Below are 27364 nucleotides of genomic sequence, written 5' to 3'. Positions count from 1 at the left end.
CATGGACGCCGGCAAGGAATAGCAGAGAGCTTTGATTGATTGCCAGAATTCGTGGTTGATTGCTGGTGTAAGGAGGAGACTGGCAGTTGTTAGCGGGCGTTGAATTGGTTGCACCAGGTACTGATGTGATTGCCAATGATGGTTCATGCAAGCACAGCAGCAACAGATACATCGCCTGAGGCTTCAACGTCAGCACAGACATCGTCCACATCTCACAAAGATGCAATGGCACAAAACCTTAGAGCATTTTCCATCCTTCTAGAGTAGTTATATTTTCCGTATTCTATGTCAGTCATATTTGCCACATATTTGCTATCCTTATTTATGATCTATAGTGTCACGAACTGTTTTTCGGCTACCTTACCCCTCACAATATCGTCGTGCAGTCTTCAGATATGTTGAAAGATACTATGTGATCGATGTCAAAATACGCTGTGGGTGTTGTGTTGTGTTGTGTAGTGTTGTGTTGTGTTAGTTCGGTATAAATGTATATAGAAGAAACGTGGTTAGTGGTTAGAGTTCTGTATACTACTTTCCTACAATAGTTAATAGACACTACCAACACTGAGATGACTCTCAACCTCCCGCGAGCCAAGCATGACCTGATACCATTGTGACAGAGGAATCACCGTGACGCCAATTTTACACAGTTAAGTATCGTGAAACAAGATCTTAGCAGTGGGGTGTGTAAAGAAACACGCTAACCAGCATGGCAAACAGACACATTTATTTCTAAGGACAAATATCTTTGTATGTAGACGGCAGCTGCTTGCCAATAGCAAGATGAAGAAGACCTGCAAGAGATAAATCCATATAGGAGTGTAAACAGTCGTGGTAGGTTAGTCTGGGGTTTCTGAATGATGCAGTTTGGTGAAAGCGCATCATCGATATCTCCACGGTATACGTGTCAAAGAAGCTCCACTATACCCTGGATGCATCTATAGCTCGATAACTTTATTACCCCCCTTTGCTGGCTCCGCATTCTCTCAATAGCCAATCAGCTAAGTCGTCGTTACAACGGCGCTTGCCAGTTTCTACAAAGATAGCGGTTGCAGCTGCGAAAGTTTGTTCGCAGTGGGACTGAGATTTTGGGGAAATCATACAGACAAATTGAGAGATCTCAAACTTTTACAAAGTATGCAAGAACTCCTACTTTTTTCAGGGTACCTCTGCATCACTGGTGTTGTCAAGTTTAATTGGTTAGATAATTTTGAAAAGGAAAGTGAGTTGTAATTGGTACTTCCCAGCGTAGACACCTGATTGGACAAAAAGCCAATCAAGGGAGATAATAAATTCATCGCCCCGAGCCGTAGATGCATCCAGGATATTGTGGAGATTTATCGGAACATATGCCCTGGAGATATCAAGGATGGTAAAGGCAAAGATACTACAGAACACTAGCCAGATACCATTTATATAGAATGGGGCAGGAGTATTAAGCTAATGGTTTATTGAATTGTCTTGTTTAATTGTAAGTCACAACAAATTGTGATATACACTTTCTTTCAAGATAGATATTTTAGATATTTCATGCAAGTAAAAGTAAGAAATAGCTGGGGTATTACAAGGGCTCACACGTCGAAGTATTAAAGGCAAAATTACATCAACATTCAGTAGAGAAAGCGATTAAACGCATCTGCTGTCTACAAACAGGGTACGTGAGGTACACAAAGTATGTGCAAAACGGGCACTTGTTAAGTGTGGTTAAAGCAACAGAAAAACTGTGGTAACAATAAGAGAACTAGCATGTCACGAGTCACAGATCAGAATGGCTCTTGTTTCATGATATCCTCACCTGCAACAGCAGATTGGAATCCCGCGTTATAGTCGCAAGCTACCTCGTTCTTCACGTAGTCAGTTCTGTCGTCGGAGTAGCCGTCGTTCTGACCGGGGCCGCCCACCATGGCGCCGTACAGCGTATGGGGGTCGGCAACCTTCATCTGCTGTTCGTCCCAACCACACGGGGCAGGCAGCATGGGACATGACCTGGGGAGTGAGTGAGTGAGTTGGGTTTAAGGCCGGTTTGAGTTAGCTGCACTGTCGATGTATCACTGTATCTGAACGTAATGACGAGAAGTAGATGTGACCAATGCTAACTTCGTTTACAATTTATCTTACTGTTACATCCATTGAAGGACTATCGTGTCTGGCGGATCAACGAGGTTAAGGGAAATAGTGTGGACAGGAGAACTGTGTGAAAGAAAACAGTGCGCCAAACATTCAAAACAGACCCGAGCATCCATATTCTGAATCTTAATTTACATAAGCATTAGAATGTGTTCGTGATATCAGTCACTGGTTTCAATGGTTCACGCTTTGAACGGAAGCGTGGCATTCAGTCAAACATGAAACAATTGACTGGCCGAATTTCGACAATAACACTATAATTATATGTAAAAAGTGAAAAGTTGCTGGAATATATTTCCAAAATTGTCAGCTTAGCCTTCACTGCACAGAAATATCCTTAAAAAACAGTCGCAGTTGTGTTCTGTACATTGTGTTTGTGTTCTCTAGGCATACGATATGGGATACTTGATATTAAATACACCTATGCATTTCTTTTTGGGGAGAATATATTACTCACGCGGCTCTGTGGTGGGGACGTCGTGGTGGGTTGGTACCGAAGCCGATGACGAAGCTGCGCCCGGCGTCACCGAGGGCGTAGTTGATCTGAGACATGGCCCACTTCCGGTTGTTGACAGGGTCGATACCAGCGTCAGCAGCGACAAGAGCCAGAAGAGCTGTGTTAGCTGTCAGGAAGAGATAATCGTGTGAGCGGCCACACTCGGAACGTCTCGGTATGTTCCGGGAAGAACAGCTGAAAGCCGTTGTACAAAGCGGCTGTTATTGTTGTTGTCACCTCGACGATCACCTCGGCGTTAAGATGGCTTTATCCAATGAAACTTTAATCCGAAAATACTAATGATGATGATCATCATCTTGTTCCCAAGTCGTAGATCAATGCTCATGATGTCAATCACTGGACTGCCATGTAAAGACTCGACTATATACGGACCATCGTCATATAGATGGACTATATCACTCCCTCACTCATGAGTTTAAGGATGACGTGTTAAGACATACCGGCGTATCTAAGAGCACCCCACTGTAATCTGAAGGCCAGACATTTAGGGGAATAAGGGACGCTACCCCCGGGAAACCAGTCCTGGAATGTGCCCACAATTGTCTTCTTGTAGATGTCCTTCTTTGTTTCAATGTACATAAGAAGCTGGAAATATAAAAGCGGATGAAAAATGTAACATCGCTTTCAATTATGAAATTGCCTCTATGTAATGTGATATGGGCAATAGTGATAGGGTACTGTGGCTCACTTACAAGTGGTAAAGAGCATTGACGTACATCATAGACACCTCACAATGTCGCATTTCAAAACAATATGCACACAGACAAACATTTCAAATTCTGTGTCTGTTTTATTCAGGACAATGTATAACGCTGCAAATCAAAACAACATAAACATTAAACAAGTTAACGAAATCAAATATTGTAATAGTTTCCCCTTTCGTATTTTCACAAGAACTTCGTAATCTAGATGTCTTCCACTTACATTGGCACCGCCGATCTTCTCATCCCAGGAGAATCCCCAGGATGTTTTGTTTACGAAGTGCTGCTCGGCAAAGGCAAGGTACTTCTTATCTCCCGTAGCCTTGTACAGCCACATCCCTCCCCAGCTGAACTCGTCCTCATCGTCCTGGGACCTGGTGTACCAGACAATGTCTACCTTAGAAATCACTGGAGTGGACTGGACACTGACTTTACAAATACTAGTGTCAAAATGAGCGAGTGTTGTTTAAACTATCACAATTTGGACCGGACAAACCAGTGTTTGAACATGTCCTCTTGACACTGTGATGCATGGTGAAGATGGCCACCTGTTCCTCTGACTACATTGTGATCTCCCTTTTCAGAAACGTTTCAATCTAAAACAATCTGAAACATAATCTTTGTCTTCAGTTCCCTTCAATGTAGTGTGCAATGTACAGGCACATAAAGAGAAGGATGTACAGTGAACCACTCCACACACTGCACACCATACCTTAGCACGCTCCAGGTAATTTGCCGATGTGATGTTTTATGATATTTTAATTTTGCTATAACAAGTTCATATTAAACCATATGCACACGGTCTCATTAGCATTATCGCATTCCTACTCTGTTTTTACCTTATTTCAACCCCAGCCCTTTACCACGTGTATGATGTGTTCTCTTGACGTATGGGACATTGATGTCGATGTCGCTTACTTGTAATATGCAGCTGCGGCGTTGACACTGTCGCTGTATCTACCAGGGTGTGCCTTTCCAAACTCAAACAGCTGTTTTGCATGGGTCAAGAGAGTATTTGCATATGCAGTATCTGGAAAACAGAAACGCCAACTTTAGGGAAAGCCCCTAATGAGCCTACTCGATATGTACCATGTAAGTATAGCATAAGCCCCATTTGAGACAATGAATCCTGTCTCGAATGGACACAGCTTATATTTGAAATTTATGTCTGTATAGGACTTCCGACTCGCCAGTCATATTAACACGTCACTCATTGTTATTATTATTAGAATCACTATTATTAGATCAGTTCTCAATGTTTTCAGTATTTGATCAGATTATTACCAAAAACACAATCCATAAATGGAAATGCACGTTTGTAGTGTCCTAACCTCCTTTTTCCTTGAAGGCAATAGAACCAGCAGCCATTGCAGCAGCAGTTTCCATGGCAATATCAGATCCCGGATTAGAAGCGTCTATTTTGAAGGAGGGCCTCTTTCCGGTCATGCGCTCTGGGCTGGTCCAAGAGCCGTGGTCAACACCGCCATCGCCCACCTAGCGCAAGTGAAGTCACAGCAACGGTAAACACAGCATGATACATAAATGTTTCAGATATATTTGCACATATGTCCTATTTGAATGACATAAAAGCATATTATACATTAACAAATGCTTTGGATCTTCAAATAGACATATTACATTTTGATAAAAGTTCATCAGTGCAAAACTGTAGTTTCATGTTTCACATTTGAATTTAATGAGAGGGAGATCGTCAAAATGGATTTTCATGTACAAATGGAAGATGCTGATGTTGATGTTGTATAGAACAATCTCTCAATCCATCAGGAAAGGTTGCTGGAACCATGGATCCATTCTAACCTGGAATTCCCTGGCAGGAACTTAACTCAATACAGAAACCCTCCTCCTCCCCCCCCCCCCCCCCAAAAAAAAAATAAAAAAAGCAGATATTGAATTGTGTGTGACAACCACTTATAAAAGACCGGAAAACTGTGGGTTTCTTCTGCTCCAATTTCACAGTCTTCACTCGTCTTATGTGAAGCAACGTTCCTGAAACAGCCTACTCTTAATAAAAGACCGGATAATTGAAAGTCTAGTCTGCTTCAGTCTCTCGTCTTTCACTGGTCTTACCAGCGACGCTCAAGAAACAGCCGGACACCCTCACCTGAACATACAGCTCGTTGGGTTTGGTGTGGCACTTGATGAAGTAGTCCAGTGGCCACTTGATGCTCTGGTACATGACGTCAAGCTGACCAGACTTAACGTAGGCGTCCTTCCACATAAGCAAACTCCATGTCAATACCGTGGTACTCCACGCCATCGGAAAGTTGAACTTAACGTTGTCTCCAGCTGCGAACAAAAAAATTTATTTCAATGTCCTTACAATAAGACGAGGCAGCTGAATCTCGTGTGCAGCATTAGACACCGTACATCCCGCTTGCAATAAACACGTATGTAACAACCTGTTTTTGTTACGGCCTTTCTACATGTTTTAGTTAAAATTCGCATACCTAAGAGATACAGATATAATGAAATTAGAGTTTCTTTCGAGCTTGTTAAAACCGTAATTAAATTCCTCGAAAAAAATGGATGCTCATACACCGTTACATTGTCTTAATTGTGACATGTGCACAACCTGAAATGGAATCACCTCACCTGGGCAGCCATGGTGTTATACGAAAGGTGTCACTGCTACAACGAAGCTCCTGTGATTTCACAGGAACATCGTCGTGCCCTAGACTTCAAGTTGCCCGATGTCCTTAACTTAGACAGTACTAGTTGATACCTATCGTGTCTCAGAAATAGTCCCGGAATTTTCTTTTGTGTCTTGGATTACAAGATGATACTAGGTAGGTTTACAGGGATCACATGCGGACACTCACCGTCATACCACCCTCCAGTGAGATCCTCCCCGTTCTGACCCTTGTCACCCAGGGCGGAGTCACCTCTCCACGGGATGCGGTTATTCGCCGGAAGTTTGCCAGATCGTTGCGCTTCGTAGAACAGGATGGACTTCATCAACACTTCGGCGTAGTTGTACTTGGTGTGCTCAGCGCCTGCGAACAGCACGATATCAAACTGATTTGTAATAACTCATTGCTCATGGATTTGCCTGCCGAACAATAAATTGTGTCCAGAAATACGGACTATAAATGAGTAGAGCCATTCACATTCCCGTACTTTGACAGAGGATCACTTTTGAGGCTCGTAAAGTAATTTGTATATATAACAGTATGTGACTGCAAAACGAGAGGGCCCGTGAGCTCCGGGGTAGAATAGGCCTTCAGCAACCCATGTTTGCCATAAAAGGTGATTCTGCTTGTCGTAAGAGGCGACTAACGGGATCGGGTAGTCATGCTCACTGACTTGGTTCACACATGTCATCGTTTCCCAATTGCGCAGATCGATGTTCATGCTGGTAATCACTGGATTGTCTGGTCCAGGCCTGATTATTTACAGACAGCCGCCATATAGCTGGAATATTGCTGAGTGCTGTGGACTAAAACAAACCCACTCACTCAATGATGAGAGTGCGTAAAGTGAATCTCGTTTACTAGTTGCGGAAAATGAAAATAAACCATCAGATATCATTGCTAAATCTAAGTTCAGTGGAAGGATGCAATCATCTGTATCCTGCCCTGTGATGTGTATAATCCATATGTCAAAATCACTTGTCAAAGCAAGTCAAGTATTCATCTGAAAACATCCCAGAACCAGCTAGCCAATAAGAAGTTTAGTTGAACCAACCTGAAACGTGAGGGATTCTGGGAAGGGTCTGGTGGTCATCTGAGAGATCCTTCAGAATTGCAGTTCCGGTTGGGGCACCGCCACTACAAACCTTGCCCATCATGCGCACGCATAAAGACTCGCCGGCAGCGTGGATGCCCTTTGACCCCTTGTTGACCATGGCGTATTTGCTGGAACAGCCAGAACTGGTCCCGTGAACGAAATCTCCGTCCCATTGCTGTGTGTAGAGAACATAATACCGTTCAATAATTAAGCATCTGAAACCTTGGTGGGGTCATCATCTTCATGTGATGATCTTAGGCGTTACGAAACATAACATTATAAGCTGTTCACTTGTCACGAGGCGGCCATGGGCTCATGTACCGTCGAGGTTTGTTTATGTTCCCCTCGCCCTGCGGACCCATGGCCCCGAGGGACCAGCGAACAACGTATTTATCTTACCGAACACCTGAGTTTTAATTTTGAACTGTTTGAAGCACTTTTGTTGAATGCGAGGAGAATCGTCATTTTGCAGACGACACAAGGTAAACAGCCTTCGATTTTCAATCGCAAAACATCGGTAATTTCCGTGTTTCGGGGGTGATTCAATGGTACTCGAGGCAAAGAAGTACCACCATGAAGGACCGGAAGAGTTCGGGATTCCCAGCGATGTACATTGAAAATAATGCATCGCCTGTAAGCGGTGTACATTGAAAATAATAGAATAGAGCTTAGCCAATCAGAAAGCGACATTCATGTGTGTAATAAGAAAGAAATTGTATACATGACCATGTAAATGTGTTATCGGGGTTCCAAGACACAAAATAATCTGTTAATCTGGAGTCAGTGTAAGCTTAAATATAGTAAGTGGGGCTCCTTTCACAAAGCAACCTTTACTCCCATTCTTAAACATTGCACTAAGGCACGTTAGGTAACTTTAGTGCAATGTTAAAGAATGGGGGTTAAGGTTAACTTTAGTGAAGGTTGCTTTATGAAAGGAATCTCCAACAAAAGCTGACAAGACACACAAACATATATTGTCATTGTGGAAGATGAACGGTCGATTTTTTAAACGGTATATATTTGCCCAATTTAAATTTCTCTTAAGTTTTTTGTCTGTAATCAACATGTCCACAACGTAATAGATATAGTACCACGGAGTACAGTCTTCCTAAAGCAAGTATATGCATCTACCTGAATGCCTTGCACTGGTGCACTGAAGGTCATGTCGATCTCCCAGCCCACTGTGGCCGTCGTCAGTTTAAAGCAGAACTTGCCCTCGAAGTTGTTGTCCCAGTGTTGCATCAATTCAAACTTAGTTGTCATGTCCTTTCCGGTTACACCGGATGCGACAAGGAGAAGGATTAGCGGTAACATGGTTCCTGGTCACGAAAGACATAAAGCCGTTACTTAGAGATGTTTAGTCATGTTCCAGTATTTATAAAGTAAATATTCTCCATCCTCCAACAGAGATCAGGACACTATTGACCTACGGTTTGGTGGTTCGGCAAGTCAAGTGCTTAAACACATATAATGCAAGTCAGTGCCCAGTGGACAAACGACGCTCTCTCACCACGCAGTACATCAGGTTTTAAATCCTCATCTGCGGTAGACGGTAGACTCTATAGAACTCAAGGCTGCAATATTCCCAAAAGGAACATCAACAGCAGTTTATCTTACCTCACACATAAATATCGCTTTGTGATTAGCTGAGCATTCTTATATCAATTTCCAAGTACCCCTACGTTCCGGCTCATGGAACATAAACAAACATCGAGGGTACATCAACTCATGTTTCTTCGTCACCAGTAAACAACTTATAATGTACACCTGACCTGCATCCCCTAATCACAGAGGTCACCTGATAATTTGTATCCATCTCACATTGGGATAAACAGTCTTAAGGTGCATACGATTGAACGTATAGATTGAAAATGAATTGATCAAAACGTTAAACTCATTCCGAAAGAAGTCATGAGGTCATATTTAACATGCCTTATATTTGGGATTACACTCTCGCAGTAAAGAACAGCTTTTTGTTCTGCTATTGGTAGATCACAGCCACAAAAAGAGTTCGAATCCCAGGTATTGTTCTACCCTCAAAACGTACAAGAGTCTGTACTTTGACGAGTACGTATTAATCCAAATACAACATATGTTGCACATCCAAAACACAACCAGGACACCCAGCAGCAAATACAACACTATAGATTAAGCATTGGTCATATTTGGTCATCACCACGTTCTTTGACCAGGCAGTTTAGAAATCCATGTTCTCTAGGTCATAAAGGTAAAAGTGACCTTATATGATTAGAATTGAACAAAAAGTTTGAAATATCGGAATAAACACAAAAAAGCACTCGTATTTCCATCAATTATGGAAGAAAAATAAATAAATATGAAGCCTGAAAAAATCATTCGTTATAAATGTCGTCAGTAGACATAGGGTAAGTATCAAAATGGTAAATGTACGTAAAGATAACTCCCCCTACCTACATTACGAAATCCATGGAAGGTCAACTCACCTGTCTTGAAGAGACTGGACTGACTAGACAGAGGTCACCAGATCATATATAAAGTCTGAGTTCGAGATCAGCTGGTGGTTAGGTTCACATGCCCGCTATCTGATAAAGAACACATTCTTCAACCTTGACATGTTCACCTCCGGCCTTGCACGTTTTTTTTATGTGTTTCTTGTTTCCAGAAAATAGGGGACGTGCGAAATAAAAAAAGAAAAAAGTTTTCACTTATTTGAAACACTTGGTAATCGGATTTATATATATTTATGACGAACATCGTGTTGTGTTGCGTTGGAATTTGAACGGCTGTGGAACTATCACGCTGAGCTGGATCAGTGCAATGAGTGAGCAATGGTGGGAATAAGTTATTGTGATCTTTATGAGATCGGTGCATACATTTCTGTAGCCTCGGGGAAAGTCCTGATAAAGAATTTCTTATTATTCCACGTGGGAATAAAGATCCAGACTAGAAAGGAGAAACACAGAATAAAATCTGACAACCTTAGATAAAAACTTTACGGTATTTCAGTAATGGAAGTCTTTCTTATGGAAGCCACGAAGGGCCATAACTAAGAGAACAATAGCCATGAAATCGTCATATTATCACGTCTGAATTATATGTTCGTTACTTCAAAATGTTACATCGCAACATCTCTTTACGTCTAAATATGTTCCGGATTGACTCAGTATCTTATACACGAGACCCGAGAAGACCCGAGAAGACCTGATCCTCAGTAACCCATGCTTGTCGTCAGAGGCGACAAACGGGATCGGTTGTCAGGCTCACTCATTTGGTTTACACATGTCATGTGTTCCAATTGCGTATAGTGATGTTCATGCTGTTGGTTTGTGGATTGTCAGCTGAGGTCTTGATTACTTTCATATAGTTGGAATAGTGTTGAGTGAGGCGTAAAACTAAATTCATCCACTCGCGAGAAAGGCAGCACTGCCTTCTGAATCAAGTAATATTATAAGTTATCACATCGTGTCGAAGGAAATACGGGGTTTTATCAGTACCGAGTAAGGTTGTATTTCCCTCGACACGATGTAATAACACATTTATCAAGCTGAATGTTTTCACTAAATCAAAATAAAACAACACGCATCGAATCTTGCAAACTTGTGTTTGCATACGTGAGATACCACTGTTCACATGGATTACGGGTCACGGTCACGAGTCAAAGTTCGCTCGAAGGGAGTGTTCAGTTTTTTTTAAACTGTTCATTTTGTAAACACAATGTTAACATTTTGAATGTAGCAATTTGAAAATGTTTTCCTTCAATTTCTTCTTCTGATATGGCAAAACGTTTCACTGCTGCCATGTTGACACCAATTCATCGTTTGACCTCAATGCACCGCACGTTACTAAAGGCTTGTCGATACACGCTTTTCTCACTTCGTGTCACTGAGGCGTAGCGGGGTGATATGACTTTCGTAGCGGGATTACACGACTTTTATACTCACGCTCGCGGATCGTGATGGATGTACATGGTATTTTGTCAGAGTCACGTAGATCAATCAAAACTCGACATTCTTACATGAGGCTAGATAATTAACAGCTGTCAGTACTATTGACATCGAATTGAAACAAGTTCAATGTGATCACAGTCCGTCAAATGAACTTATTTCTCCTTACGGCTCAGCCGAACAAGTTGGTAGCCTATAGTCTGTTTACAGTGAAAACGTACGGATGAATTTTAATTTCAATAAAAAAAGTTAATTCGAATAAAGCGAATATAAGATTCCTCATAATTTTATCTAGCCAATTGAGCAATCAAATCTCAGAAACTTATTCAACATAGGATAGAGGTAGTTAATCATCATTTCAAATTGCTATTATTTGTTTGCATTACAAGGGGGTATGCACACTAAATGAAATGCCGAGAACTAGTTGGCTCGATCTAAGCTAATGTTCATCACACACCGCACGTGCACTTGTTTCACTATTCCATACTGCGCTTATTGGGGATTTCAATTTCCCCCTTTTTTTTAGTTAGAGCGAAAAACGGAAACACGGGTTCGATTCCCCACATGAATGCAGTATTGCTGGAATATTGCTAAGTAGGGATGTAACGCTATACTCACTCACTCGACAGAGACAAAGAATGGTATGGTGAACTGAACGAATGGATGAATTATTTGAGTGAGTTTAATCCTGATCACGAATATTGGCAACGTTTATTTAATCGATTTGGTTTGAATTTGAGTATATACTAATTCATTTATACGAATTTATGAGCATTCGTTTACGGATTTTTAGCTTCCCGTGTGAAGCAAGATATAAGTACGTAAAATGAGGTATTATTGGCATAGTTTACCATAGACAATCTGGCAGGATATTCTTATGGTGTTATGTGATGACAAAATATAGGAGCACTTTTATGACTTTAGTGTTGTGGTCTGTTGTGTGGGGTTGTTCTAAAATTAGTGAGGTATGCTGATGTTTTGCATCTATTTCAAACCCTTGGGCCGTCAACAACATACCTTCATTCCCGATTTTGACGTGAACGATTGAATAGCCTTTGCATGCGTCTAGGGCGAGCGCCACTGATGGGACAGAATATGCTGACCTTTTCGGGAATACCTGGTGTCATCACCATTTGAGAGAGGTTCATAGACACATAGTCATGATTTAGTCAGAGTCGACTCTGACTTTACCAGAGGTTACTTATCTATGTAGATGTGCAAAGTTTATTTCGCTTTTAGTTTAAACGCCATCCTCTCTCTTGGTTTCTGATACGAATTCATTAAATACCGTCAATATACTCAAGCTGATAGCCTTTTGAAAGACCAAATTTATACCATGCAATATTTGTCAGTACGAAGCATACAGAAACACAAGAACAGGCTTTGTAAACTATACACATTTATTACTACGGGCACACATCCTTGTAAGAAGACGGCAAGTGGTTGCCAATAGCCAGATGAAGCAGACCTGCAATAGATGAAATAAGTAAGGAACAGCCGAAGTATTATAAAGGTTCAAACCCGGAATTCTTTAAGGGCAAATTACGTAAACATCCAGGGGGATACATCACGATACACAAACTCTATTCAAAAAGGACACTTCGTGGGACACAAAGTTTGGAGGAGACAACCCAAACATATAGGGTAGCAGTGTGACATACATGGTGAAATGCGTGTATCTTCAGCTAGTATCGTCATGTTCACGAGTCAGAATGGCTCTTGTTTCATGGTATCCTCACCTGCAACAGCAGATTGGAATCCTGCGTTGTAGTCGCAAGCCACCTCGTTCTTGACGTAGTCGGTTCTGTCGTCGGTGTAGCTGTCGTCTTTGCCAGGACCGCCCACCATGGCGCCGTACAGCGTATGGGGGTCGGGAACCTTCATCTGCTGTTGATCCCAACCACACGGGGCGGGCAGCATAGGACACGACCTGGGGAGTGAGTGAGTAAGTTGGGTTTAAGGCCGCTTTGAGTTGAACATATTTCAAAGAATTGGATTTTCTATATTTTGAGTTATCTTTAACGGTAGCAGTTTGGTCTGTATCGAAAGAAGGATCAACCTCACTGTAATGAAATGCAAGGCACTATGAATAATTGTAAGGATTTTTTCCCAAAATTGTCTACCTTGTCTTAACTACAAAATTATATCCGAAAATATCTGTGATATTTTGTCCAGTATATTTAACGATATGTCTTAATAGTATGTAATCTAGAAATCCACCGGAAGTTGGATATTTGTGGATATACTCTCCAAAAATAGAAACGCATGGGTGACGTTGATGTATGGAATTTTTAAATAATTTTCAGTTGTGTTTGACAGTTTTAATTTCGACAGTATCAAGCTGTTTTGTTTGCAGTTCTGTGAAATTGAGAGCAGGTGCAATGCCTATTTATTGTCGTATCCCTTAAAGACGGTCAATAGCACTTTTAGTTGAATGAAAGTGCCTGGTTTAAAGGGAGTCTTGAAGCAAATCATTCGTAATCATTTATGAGAAGATGGACATCGAGCCAGAAGACAGTGGTGGAATGACTTTCGACCAAACTGGCTACGTGTATAGTTTCATTCACACTTGAAAGCGATACAAGAACCTGTATCGAAGCGCCGTTCTCTAATATTAAAGGACTTGGCATCCATATATACATGTTCTCTGGGTATGGTTCAGTGACCAATCGCGCTTTCAGCTTCACTGTCGTGATGGAACAGTACTTGTATATTGACATCGTAACAATAGGTTGACCGATATGTGGGTGAAAGTGTCATGATATGGGGATGGAACGGTTTATAGGCTTAAGATGTTAACAGACATTTGATTTTTGTAAAACTGTACTACGACAACTGATCCAAAATAACACGTGTTATCTCACTTTAGAGTACGCAGAATATTTTCTTCGAAATACACCTGTACATTTCTTTTTTAAATGTAAAGCATTGTGCATACTTATCAGTTTAGCCATCACTGCACAGAATAAACGAAAAACAGTCGCAGTTGTGTTCTGTATATTTACGGTGTCTCAAAGTAGTGTGTAATCTAGACATACTGTGTATGTAGGCGATACGTCAGATATTAAAAACACCTATGTATTTCCTTTGGGGGAGAGTATATTACTTACGCGGCTCTGTGGTGAGGACGTTGTGGTGGGTTGGTGCCGAAGCCGATGACGAAGCTGCGCCCGGCGTCACCTAGGGCGTAGTTGATCTGAGACAAGGCCCACTTCCGGTTGTTGACAGGGTCGATACCAGCGTCAGCAGCGACAAGAGCCAGAAGAGCTGTGTTCGCTGAGAGGAAAAGATAACAATCGTGTAAGCAGCAAAGACTCGGAACGTACGTTAAGTTCCAGGAAGGACAGCTGGAAGCCGTTGTACAAAGCAGCAGTGGCGCTACGACTGTGAATTTTGTTACTGTCATCACAGTGCTAATATGGCTTTATACAACGACATCCAAGCACTTTAATTTTTGACAATTAACTCAGTCTGATACTTAGCTGACAACTACTTAACTAGTGTTGTCCTAACAGTTGCCTTTAAGTTATAAATCGTGATGCAAGATAACAGTTTGGTTGTCAATGGTAACAGTCCCTAATGTCACCAATAAAAAGATTGCAATTCTCATTATATGGTTTGAATATCGCAACGATTTCTTTGTTACGGGCAATCCATTGCTAAAGAGCTGCAAAACAAATTGCAGGTCTGCCTGGCAGGTTCCGGACTGGATGAGTAGTTGATACATGTTATCCTGTGCCTATTTCGTAGATCGATGCTCATGATGTCAGTCACTGGACTGGACAATTTATAAAACTGCTTTCACATAGATGTTTTGTTCTAAAAACAAAATATACCTGCAGTGCTCATGTTATTTCTTCACACTTTGTGTACATGCCGTCACACAACAGAAATTAAAATAGAAATAGAAATAACTCATTCACTCACGTACTCACAAACTCATCCATTCACACACTTCTCGGGAGACTACCCTACGGAGATCGATGCTTATAATGTCAATCACTGGACTGCCATGTAAAGACATGACTATGTACGGACCATCGTTATAAAGATGGAATATACCACTCCCTCGCTCATGAGATTACGGAAGAGGTGTTCACACATACCGGCGTATCTGAGAGCGCCCCACTCTAATCTGAAGGCCAGACATTTGGGGGAGTAGGAGATGCTACCACCGGGGAACCAATCCTTGAATGTGCCCACAATTGTCTTCTTGTAGATGTCCTTCTTTGTCTCAATGTACATGAGAAGCTGGAAATATACAGAAGGAGGTTAAAAAATGTAACATCTCTTTGAATTATGAAATCGCTTCTATGTACTGTGATACTGACAATAGTTTGTTGGAACTGCAACTCACTTAAATGCAGTAAATATTATGGAATTACACTATATACACACCATAGGTTGCACTGTCAAATGTAAAAGCGCACATATTCAGGTTTTGAAGATATTTAAAGAAATCAAATAACGTTTCTATGATCTTTAGCACACTGTCGAACAACCTAGCTGTAAATCAAATCAAATTCTACGCAATTTCGTCTTAAGACGCATCCCACTTACATTGGCACCGCCAATCTTCTCATCCCAGGAGAATCCCCAGGCTGTTTTGTTCACGAAATGCTGTTCGGCGAAAGCAAGGTACTTCTTATCTCCCGTAGCCTTGTACAGCCACATCCCTCCCCAGCTGAACTCATCCTCGTCGTCCTGGGACCTGATGTGTGAGACAATGTGTTGTTTAAACCTTGAAAGTTTGTTAATAATCGACTTTGGACCAGACAAACCAGCGCATGAGCATTTCTTGACACGCTCATGAGTGATGAAGCTGACCACCTGATCTTCTGTGACCATAATATAGCCACAACGTGATGCTGGATCTCTTTTTTGGATAACGCGTCAGTACAAGGGATCCTTTGTTTTCTGCTGACTCCAATGTACAAACTGATGACGGGACGAGAAGGGTGTAGAGTTGGCCTGGACCCACCACCACCATCTCTACCACCCTAAAGGTAATTTACCTATGTGCTTTTTTATTATACTTGAATTGTGTTATCACATGCTCATCTGTCCCCAAATGCACACGATCTCACCAGTATTACTCCATTCCTGGTTTTCTCTCATGCCAAACCCCGTCCCTAAACCACAAATAACATGTCCCATTATATGAAACCCATGAAAGGATACCTCTTTCACGTATGGGACTTTGATGACGATGTCGCTTACTTGTAATATGCAGCTGCGGCGTTGACACTGTCGCTGTATCTACCAGGATGTGCTTTTGCAAACTCAAACAGCTGTTTGGCATGGGTCAAGAGAGTGTTTGCATACGCAGTGTCTGGAAAACAGAAAGATCCACTTTATGGAAAACCATCTGTGTAGCAACACCATATTGAAATGTTTGCTCACCAGCCAGAGAAGTTAACTGAGGCTATTCTGGATGTTGTCACTGGTAAATAATAATGATGGGGACATCATTTGTTGGCCAGGGGAAGTGTGTGGCAGGTATGAAGTCATGTAAGATTTCGTTCATTTGAAGTTGTCATTGTCTATAGTTTTAACTCAAGTAGTATCCTTTTTAAGTGCTAGACTATGGTTATTTTTAGATCTTGCCGAGTCCATTGCAGGTATAAGGGGTGTCAAGAGATTGTGTCATCGCTTGTGTTGTGCCCTTTGATTTTGTTTGACCCTTGTGTCGATTGGTTCTTTTAAAACACAAAAATACTACTTGCATGTCAGCCATTACACGTCACTTCAGTTCGACCGCATTTTCAGAGCAACAGGCACAACAATATCTCAGATCTAAGGTAGGAACAATGTTTCAAGTATTGTATATATGTGTTGCACCAAATAACAATGTTATTAGTATCAGTTATATGTTCTTGATGGTAATAAAATTAGTTAAAGTACATTGGTGCAATTGTAAATATTATGCACAGGCAATTCTTGTAAGTAGACTACCATGCAGTATTATTTACAAATAAGGTCAATGCTTATAGATGTGTTGAAATGTACATTTGTGTATTTGTTGATATTGCACCGAATCATTTATGCATCGGTTATTCTGTATGCCGTAGTTCAGTGATTTAACTGAAAGTGCACTAAAGTTGTAAATTCCATGCAAATGATGAATTCACATAGTCTGTGTAGATTCCCCACGTATATTCATGTTATTATTCTCACACTCTGGCCGGCCGTGTATTTTGTATATATACATATTTAGAATATTGAGACTTTGGTTTGCTTGTCCTTGTAGCAGCCGTCTATTCATCTTGGGAGACGTGGCTTTCCTACACCCCAGTGTCACGCACAGGGTATGAATAATATTATTGTGTCATATGTATGAAGTATCTATGTTCATCACATAGCTGATAGATTTGGGCTAATGTGCTTAACCAGTTCACTACATCTGTGTGTACGTTGGTACGACGTATTTGAAACGTTTTTATAGTGCCGAGGAGTTATCGTTCTTGGCGATTCAGTCATCGTGTTAATGGCAATATAACTATTACCGCATTACTGAATGTGCGTCTGTTCGTAGTGTTTTCATATTAGATTTATCTCTTATATGTTAGAAATGATATGCGAGATAGAATGATTGTATATAATTATTTATATTTATATGTTTATCTTGAATTTGGTACTTATTCTCCAAACATGTGTTTCAGGGTGTCTGTCAATAAAGATATAGATCCCACAACCCGTAATCAGTGTCTGGTCGTCACTACAGCCATTCACATCCCGGTTACAATAATACTGTGCCGTTCTTTAATGGCCGGAACTTAGATTTGTGTGGTTCTATTTGAAATTGTATGACCTTCGCCCTCGTCAATGGAACCTTATGCATCTACTTCACTAGCTGGTTAAACAAAACCAAACAAACAAGAACCATAAATGGAATGTTTCATGTGTCCCAACCTCCTTTTTCCTTGAAAACAATGGAACCAGCAGCCATGGCAGCAGCAGTTTCCATGGCAACATCAGATCCCGGATTAGAAGCATCGATTTTGAAGGAGGGTCTCTTTCCGGTCATGCGCTCTGGGCTGGTCCAAGAGCCGTGGTCAACACCGCCATCGCCCACCTAGGGGAAGTGACGTCACAGCAAATGTAAACAGCATGCTACATAAAGGTTTCACATTTCTGCAAATTTGCCTATAGGGATAAATATTACTAGTATAATAACGAATGCATATAGAGAGGATATTATATTCGTACTCATGTCACACAATGTTTACGTCACGAGTACCTAAATAGACAATACCACACGCTGCCTCATTACGTACGAATTATACGAAAGGGTTACGATGGAGGTCGTGGATCTTCTGGACTCACCTGAACATACAGCTCGTTAGCCTTGGTGTGGCACTTGATGAAGTAGTCCAGTGGCCACTTGATGCTCTGGTACATGACGTCAAGCTGACCAGACTTAACGTAAGCGTCCTTCCACATAAGCAGACCCCACGCCAAGACCGTGGTACTCCACGCCATCGGGAAGTTGAACTTGACGTTATCTCCAGCTGTGAACAAAAAACATTATATCAATGTCCTTACAATAAGAAGATGTGTTTCAGCAAGGGGCAGGTTTCCTGTGAACTTGTCAGCAGCTGAGTAGCGTGTGCAGCATTAGACACCGTAAACCCCGCTTGCAACAAACACGTATGTAACAACCTGTTTTTTGTTACGGCCTTTCTGTATGTTTTAGTTCAAATTCCTACTCCACGCCCATCGGAAAGTTGAACGTTGTCTCCAGCTGCGAGCACAATGACGGTCATGAAGAATTGAATGACCAATGATCGCAACCCATTCTCTACCCTTTGTTCATCAGTAATGTCATCAACCTCTTCAAAGGTATAAACTCAAATATCCATTATTTTCATATTCTCTTTGGATATAATGTTGTGCATCACTTACTTGATACTTGAGTTAGTTGCAGCACCGAAACGTGGCATCAATTGCAGTTTCTGTTCCTTTTAACCACACCAGCCTTTTTATGCAACTTCCAGAAGTTAAACTGTTGCTGATTCAGTTTTGAACCGATCGCACAGCATTAAATATCGTCACATCCGTTCTAATGAACACTTAATATGTGTTTGATCAAAATGCGTAGAAATAAGAACTAAGGTTATTAGAAAATTAGTGGAGCTTTGAACTTCGTTATATTTACGCCTTGACTCTCTCAGTTGATCCCTATAGCGCCTTCGTCCGAGGATTTGCAAGGCATGTTTCCTTTATTATCTGTTGTACATTGGATTACGGAATAGTGCAACGTAGGTCTACGGTCATCACATACGGACTAAATCAGACACTCACCGTCATACCACCCTCCAGTCAGGTCCTCCCCATTCTGACCCTTGTCACCCAGGGCGGAGTCATCTCTCCACGGGATGCGGTTATTTGCCGGAAGTTTACCAGATCGTTGCGCTTCGTAGAACAGGATGGATTTCATCAACACTTCGGCGTAGTTGTACTTAGTGTGCTCAGCACCTGCGAACAGCACGATATCACAGTGAAGGGTAAATACAGAGGCCCAGTTTCGAGGCTTTTGTACTGATAGCAGTCCATGACCATACGTGAGAGTAGAGGACTTGGGTTCAAATATTAACTGGAATCTATTTTTGAAAACAGTCCACAGGATATAACAGTCTTCTTCAGCCAGAGGGGTATTTGTCCTCCAATTTGGAACATAAATTCCAAAAAGCATCAGATTCAGATCTGGTGTCTTATAGTTACAGAATAACGTAGGAAGGAGGCAATATATTAATGTGTCTCTAAGAATTTGTCCTGTATGCAAAGCAAATTTAGAAGATGAATGTCACTGTTTTGTTGAAATGAACTTCGGGGTAGATTTTTTCAGCTAATATCAATTTAATATATCCACGTGATTCAGTTAAAATGCTACTCTAAACTGCGTTAAAACGTAATCAATCAGGCAGTCGGTCGATCGATCACCCAGCAACTCAATTACTCACTCATTCCCCCAACCCTCTCACTCCAAGGAATGGCTTGGGCTAAATAAAAAAGTGAAATATTTCTCGGGCATCGACGCGTCACTTTTGTATTGCCATTTAAAAGAAAACAATTTAGACTTGGCCGCGTCACACTTATCAATATAAGAATGATGTGTCTATAAGAACGAGTGTGACTGAATCTACAACTCACTAACACGTTGTGCACTTCCCAAGTTGTATTTCTGAGAGAAAAAAATAAGAATGTGTTCCTCCCGCGTCACTCTTTTCCTATCAATTTTTTTAAGTCCTACCGTCCTCGTCACTTTTCATGTTCTTTATGCAGCCTTATTTGTTGAACTGGCGCCTGGTCTCGGGTTATCACTGCCTCCTACGGCATCGATACGTTCAGACCGAACAAAGAAGAATCACCGAGGCTCATTTAGAATAAATCGATTAAACTATTTACAGGATCATAAGATGTCTCTGCTAGATGTTCATTAGAATGCTGTTACCAAGTGCATCCTGCCCTATGGTATTATAACGATCCACCCAACCGTCAAAAATACATTTAATAAGTATCTGAAAACAAACCAACCAGCCAATAAGAAACATGAGCTGAGCGGAACCAACCTGAAACGTGGGGGATTTTGGGTAGGGTCTGGTGGTCATCTGAGAGATCCTTCAACACAGCAGTTGCGGTTGGGGCACCGCCACTACAAACCTTGCCCATCATGCGCACGCATAAAGAATCCCCGGCAGCGTAGATGCCCTTTGACCCCTTGTTGACCATGGAGTATTTGCTGGAGCAGCCAGAACTGGACCCGTGAATGAAATCTCCGTCCCATTGCTGTGTGTAGAGAACAGGATACCGTTCAAAATTCCAGCCTCAGGGCCTGGCGCTCCGAATTCAACAAGGGCTAGTGGGAGTCAGTTAAATGCGTCTGAGTGGGGTGTTCATGCGTACCTGCGGTTTGGTATCTCAGTGAACTGGCACTATGAGCCAGCTTAAGTCTAGACTAGTAAAAGCAGCCACACATACACACGCACGTCGTCATATGACCGAAATGCATTTACGTACGATGTTAAACCCCATATCACCTCACCCCCAGGGCCAGAAACCTCAATGGGATAATTATTTTATCATCTATGTGATAATGCACTTTATTAATAAAAATATTTGTGTGATGAATGACCTGTTGAGATATGATGTGGGAATAGTAAGAAACAAAACACAGAGTTCGTCCGAAAGCAGTAGTAACTATGATACCTGGCAAAGAAAGTTATCACTTCTTAAGTAAAAAAGTATAAAAGCAAAAATGCTGGTACAGGTTTGAACCCAAGCGGAATCCAAAAAGCAACATGTTCCCAATAACAACGCAGTTGTTTGAAAACGAATCGTGCATTTTTCAAAACGTAAAAACCGGAATTGCGGGACATTGGTCCAAACGCAGGTGCATTATTTGTGGCATAAATACCCAATGTTGGACAGAGGATGCATGTTGTTACCAGGGTGATCGTTATGGCCAATACTAATGCTTCACAACGGCAGCAATGGCCATGGCCCGTCTACAACGTCAACGCAAACTGCAGCGACGTGACTCGGAGAGAGTGTTCTTTACAAAGGAAAGGCGGTCAGAAATCAGTTTTTCGACGTTGAGGAGAGCGACTGCTGCTTTCAAGAATCTCAGCCTCTCGGTAGAGAAGGCGTCATGGTATGGGGTGACATTAGTAGCCAGAGATCTACAAGACAGGTCATCATCAGAGAAACCCAGCGATACCGGGATGAAGTATTAAGACCTTTTATGCTGCCATTTTTCGGCAACAACCAAGAGGAATCATTTTGCAGTACCGCAACGCAAGGTCTACTAGAATTTTTAGAGAATACAATACATTAAATTCAATGTATTGCCTTGGACAGCGCGTTCTCCAGACATGAACCCCATTGACCATCCCTGGGGTCATCTCAATCTTCAACAGTGACAGTGTCTGCCGCCTCCAGCAAACAGGAACTTAAGCTGACTCACTTGGATTTATGGAACATGATTTCTGTTGACTGACCACGTCAGTGAGAAGATGTGTGCCTGTGTGTATGGACGCCCAAGGTGGTCAGACTCGCAACTGATTACGTGTCCCCTTGACTCCTGGCTCTTTATGTACTTTTTCAACTACGACAAATGCAAGACCAACATTACAGTGCATGTTTATGTTTCTGGAAAATGATTCCTGTTTGTAAAATAAGCTATCTCATATAGGGCCTTGTTTCTATTGTTTGGGTCAAGTGAAGTTAGTGATAACTTTCTTTTGCGAGGTAGCATATCATGTCACCGTGTGCCCTTGAAGTTCCGGGGTAGAATAGGCCTTCTTCCATGCTTGCCACAAAAGGCGACAAATGCTTGGCGACTAAAAGGATCCTGTCGTCAGGCTTGCTGAGTTGACACATGTCATCTGTCATCAGATCGATGCTCATGCAGTTGATCACTGGATTATCTGGTCCAGACTCTGTTATCTACAAACCGCCTCCATATAGCTGGAATATTGCTTAGGTGGCATAAAACGCACTCACACCGTGGAGGATAATTGGTCGAATCCTTGAAATGTCAAGCGTTACTTCGACTTAAGGTCTATGCTGAAGAGCTGACTGTAGCTAGAACCTTACAGTACAATCTTTCTAAAGCGATTATATGGTTTTAGGACCGGAGTGTAAAGACTTCCTAAAACAAGCATATGGATCAACCTGGATGCCTTGCACTGGTGCACTGAAGGTGATGTCCATCTCCCAGCCCATCGTGGCGGCCGTTAGTTTGAAGCAGAACTTGCCCTCGAAGTTGTTGTCCCAGTGTTGCATCAGCTCCATCTTAGTCGTCATGTCCTTTCCGGTTGCACCGGAAGTGACAAGCAGAAGGATTAGCGGTAACATGGTTCCTGGTGACGAAAGACATCAAGCCGTAGAAATGTCAGTCATGTGCTAAGTTATTGAAGTAAATATTCTCCATCCTCCAACAGTGTTAGTTCTGCAGCAGTTGACACATCCAGTAACTGTAATTCGTTCATCGTGATGGATGAAAAACTCGGTAAGTCCAAACCTGGGGCTCACGATTTTGATTGCATTGAATAGGTCATCCATAGAATTATTTCTCCTGCTTATAGAATTTGATTAAAATGATGCAACTCGTGCCACAAAAGGTTAACATCTGTTAATGCACCTGTCACAAACACGCGCAAGGGTAAGTTAAATGTAGGTGTTAACCCAACAATTGGTGCAAGTCAACGTGAGTGAAAACGAAAAGTTAATGATTAACAGATGCTGGCCTAATGCACATTAAACTGCGACTTGTCCTATAACATATGGTTGGTAGCAGTGGTTTACTGGGCAACACGTTCTCTCATCACGTCATAGACCTGGTTCGAATCCTCAGCTGCTCAAATGCCCTTCAAAGATCTACCATTAACGGCTAGGCGCGTACACATTTTGTACAATGTGGTCCCTGAAGGATACTATGCTGGAATATTGTTAAAACTTGCAACAACAGCAAAATTTACAGCGGACCTACAGCTCGCCCACCGACGCTTTGAACACACCACCATGGCGTGAATATAGCGCAGTATAAGAGCCAGTATTATTGCCTGAGAGGGTATCTTATCTTGCTCCCATTGGGACAAACAGTCGTATGAAGAAGACTATTAAATGTGCACGCTTGAAAATGGATTGATCAAAACTGTAAAGTCATTTAGAAAGAAGGCAAACATATGTTGTAATTGGATTTTTACACTTTCTTGGTAAAGTACTGATTTTTTATACCCTTTTGTTAGATCGCTCACTTTGTACGCTTGCGATTAGGTGCTTCAGAGAGTGTGAAGGATAATTCCGGATGGAACACATCTCCCAAACGTACAGGAGTCTGTATGTCACTGTAATGAGCAACAGTACATATCTACAACACAACCACGGCACTCTGTATACATCGTATAAACCTTTTATTAGCTATCACCAAACAGGAACGCACACTCTCTTTGGCAGTTTAGGTGACGATGTCCCCTCGGTCTGGACACTCTGGTGAGGTGGCACAACACAGTTGTCAGTAAAGACACGTGCAGTGTACCTGATACCACTGTACTGTGAATATGGGCAGACATTCAAAACACTGTGTCTCTGTTATATCACTGACCATATCATTTTGAATGTTTCAACACCGCACACAAAATCAAATCATCTGACGAAGAACTAGTCAGTAAAAACTGTTTTCGCGCCTAGCCGTTGGAGGTAGATTTTTGAAGGACATTTGGAAGTAGAATACATAAGCAAGAATCGCTGATGTGAACAACACGGCGTTTCGTTATGCTTGCTTGCCTCTTTGTCAACCGTTCACAATAAAGAAGTTGCCATCCATAAATCTTGTTTTTCGTTAAATGTAGGCAAAGATAACTCCCCCTACCTACATTACGAAATTCATGAAAGGCCAACTCACCTGTCTTGAAGAGACGGGACTGACTAGATAGAGACCACCAAATCATATATAAAGTCTGAGTTCGAGATCAGCTGGTGGTTAGATTCACATGCAGCCTATCAGATAACGAACTCATTCTTGAACCTTTGCGTGTTCACCTCCTGCCATATATGGATTTTTTCAAATGCATGAAACTTCTATTTTTCATTTAATAGATAACGTATCTTATTTAAAGCCTTTAAATTGAGTTATGACGGAGATTTATTTTCGCTTTGGAAACGAATTTGTGAAAATATAGCAAAGATCAACCTGAACAGCATTCTCTTCCTACAGATGTTATTTTGTATATCTTGCTACGAAACTCTGTTCTAAGACTACCTTTGCGAGTATTCAGAATCGTGATTGGTTGCAATCAAATTTAGTTGTTCAATCAGCGACATTGTTTGAGAAGTTATCCTTCGCAAGATATCGGTGATTCCCAAATGCTTCGGGAACTAGAACCTCTTCCCCAACGCGATGCACAAATGTTTCATGAAGACAGAATTCAGTCATGTAATGGCCGGATCAATGGCGTCTCCACAGCCCTCGCTGACGACGAGCAGGCTAGCTATTTGATTCTGGTGCGTCAAATCAACACGTGTCCCCGGCAAATGAGGGATATTTGTGTCCCCATATGTGCTTGTATTAGTCAAGTTTGATGTTAGTCGATGTAACACGTGTTCTGATTGGATAAAAAGAGGGTGACAATTCGTGTTGCGCTTCTTCTGCCACTAGAGGATTTTATGACAACCGGGAAATATGGCCGTATTAGAACAGAGGTTCGTAGAAAAATATGACAAGTAACCTCTGAGGGAAGAGAATGCATGGACTGGGTCGTTTGTCAGTATGCAATGGTAACAATATTTTATTAATTAATGTCGATAGAATGTGAGAAATATAATGTTTATCATTATATCATGATGTGTAAAGTCAGGGCGTGTGGGAAATACGAAACAGAAACAAATATGGTTAACCCTATATAAAACTGGCACATCATGTAACTGTGGAAGATTGTTATGCAAGCCGTGAAGACACACTATCGTGTTCGATATTACGAGGGTGAGATAATACTGTTTACTGCCGCAGGAAGAAGTCTAGGTTGCCATATATGATAGAAGCAACAAGGTTGCCAGACTTCTTCCTGCGGCAGGAAACAGTATTATCTCACCCTCGTAATATCGAACACGAACATCAGATTTAGTAATTCATGAGAAATGATATTTTAAATACGTTAGATGTAATATTTATATCTTTGCTACTTGATAGTCAGATTTATTACATGATGAAGTATGGAATCCTGGAAGGGAAACAGTCACGATTTCTCCTGACGGAAATCAAGCAGATGTGAAGAAAATAAAGGCGCAAGAGACAACAGATGGCGTGCACCCAGTCGCTTTGATTCGGAAACCATATCTTTTCTTCAATCAACATATATGACGAAAGGTCTAGCTGAACTGTGTGCAAGGATGAAGGTTCTCACATCAGGGTGGGATGAGGAAATGTGACATAGGGGGTACTTAAGAATATTTCACTCAAATGACGACGTGGATGCGTGGTCTTATTGTGCTAGCTCCATGAGATATCACACAACAGCTTAGAACGAATACCCTACTCTAACACTCTGGCCCCGAGTCGACCAGTTCTTCTTGTTCCCATCCATGCCGAGCGCCAGGCACGGAATAGGTACTATATTGTAAAGTCTTTTGATTTGACGCGGTCGGGGATCGAACCTGCGACCTTCCGCACTACAGTGCACGGACAACCGAGGTTGGAACGTTTGTTGGTATTTCGGAATGAAATTTTAGGGTGAGAAGGGGATATGAAACACAGAAACACACACGGACAGCCTGGTGAAGAAAAGACAGAGTTTAACAGACGTTCTAAATTCCTGGTCCATCCTGCAGACGAAGAATATTCAAATGGGTTCCTTGTGTCTGACATTCATTGTGGCATGGATATTGTTACAGACATTGCGGAACACTTCGTCATTTCTTGGTGCAAAAATACTTTGACTTTGATCACAGTCGCCATTTCATTGTACATGTATTCTACATTGCCAGAACCGTTTCTTCAGCATGATAAAGTGTTTTATCTTCATCTGCTTATTATTTCTTTAGCTTGCCTAATAATGACGTGTATGATTGACAGTTTCACTTATTGTCAACTTGTAGGAAAGCAGGAATCAGAGAGACCATTCCATGAATGCATGTCAGTGATTTAGAAATTGTTAATTCCGGAGACAGAATCATCGAGCACCAGTGTGAATGGTTTGTTATATTTCCGGAGTCAACAGATTGGATTGCTTTCAACAATTAACACATCGTTATTGCTGCTCTGTATTTCGTTTCATATTCACTGCATACCAATCAATTTGCGCGAGTTTGAGACTGCACATTCATAATACACCGTGACTCCTTAGCTCAATGTGAGTCAGTGAGTATGGTTTTACGCCGCTTTTAGCAATATTCTACAGTATCACCAGACATGGGGGTCACATATTGTTCCCATGTTGAGAATCGAACCTGGGTCATAGTCTGTTTGCAGTGATGAAACGTACCGATAAATTTTACTTTAAACCAAAATATGGATTCAAATCGTTTTTATTGGCCTGTATTACATGCTCAGGGGTAAGCTCGGTAGATGGAACAGTTAAGAAAACGCGCGGTACGCGATGAGCATTAACTTAGACCAACGCTATTTGTTCTCGGTGTGCCATTTCATGTGCATACCCCCTTGTAATACAAACGAATGAATTTAATTGTTCAGTTGTCAGGGTAAAATTAAGAGGATTCGCTATCTAAAATTCACACTATTTGATTTACTTTTTTGCTTACAGTGAAATTCATCGGTACGTTACAACTGCGACCTGGCTTGACCTGATAAAGTGAATACTAATACCTTGAGTGTCCGTGTCACAACTGGT

General features: G+C 41.6%; 2 protein-coding genes across 2 annotated transcripts; both read right to left on the bottom strand.

Moving 5' to 3' along the window:
• Nucleotides 1–712: 712 nt before the first annotated feature.
• Nucleotides 713–9640, bottom strand: LOC137267961 (endoglucanase E-4-like). The gene is made up of 12 exons (XM_067802421.1): nucleotides 9555–9640; nucleotides 8224–8411; nucleotides 7051–7267; nucleotides 6186–6359; nucleotides 5468–5652; nucleotides 4677–4839; nucleotides 4264–4375; nucleotides 3569–3719; nucleotides 3085–3229; nucleotides 2585–2750; nucleotides 1796–1986; nucleotides 713–794 (listed from the first exon to the last, which is right to left on the bottom strand). The coding sequence occupies exons 2-12, from the start codon at nucleotides 8404–8406 to the stop codon at nucleotides 733–735; spliced, it is 1749 nt and encodes a 582-aa protein (XP_067658522.1). The 5' UTR covers nucleotides 8407–8411; nucleotides 9555–9640; the 3' UTR covers nucleotides 713–732.
• Nucleotides 9641–12397: 2757 nt separating this feature from the next.
• Nucleotides 12398–24543, bottom strand: LOC137267904 (endoglucanase E-4-like). Its single transcript, XM_067802346.1, has 12 exons — nucleotides 24424–24543; nucleotides 22692–22879; nucleotides 20588–20804; nucleotides 19320–19493; nucleotides 18342–18526; nucleotides 17928–18090; nucleotides 16236–16347; nucleotides 15576–15726; nucleotides 15122–15266; nucleotides 14126–14291; nucleotides 12755–12945; nucleotides 12398–12483 (listed from the first exon to the last, which is right to left on the bottom strand). Exons 1-12 carry the CDS (start codon nucleotides 24467–24469, stop codon nucleotides 12422–12424), a joined length of 1800 nt encoding a protein of 599 aa, XP_067658447.1. The 5' UTR covers nucleotides 24470–24543; the 3' UTR covers nucleotides 12398–12421.
• Between the last annotated feature and the right edge of the window lie 2821 nt (nucleotides 24544–27364).

This window comes from Haliotis asinina, chromosome 16 (assembly GCF_037392515.1).
Source record: "Haliotis asinina isolate JCU_RB_2024 chromosome 16, JCU_Hal_asi_v2, whole genome shotgun sequence".
NCBI lineage: Eukaryota > Metazoa > Mollusca > Gastropoda > Lepetellida > Haliotidae > Haliotis > Haliotis asinina.
The sequence above is the reverse complement of the archived record's forward strand: the minus strand, read 5'-3'. Positions and strand labels throughout refer to the sequence as shown.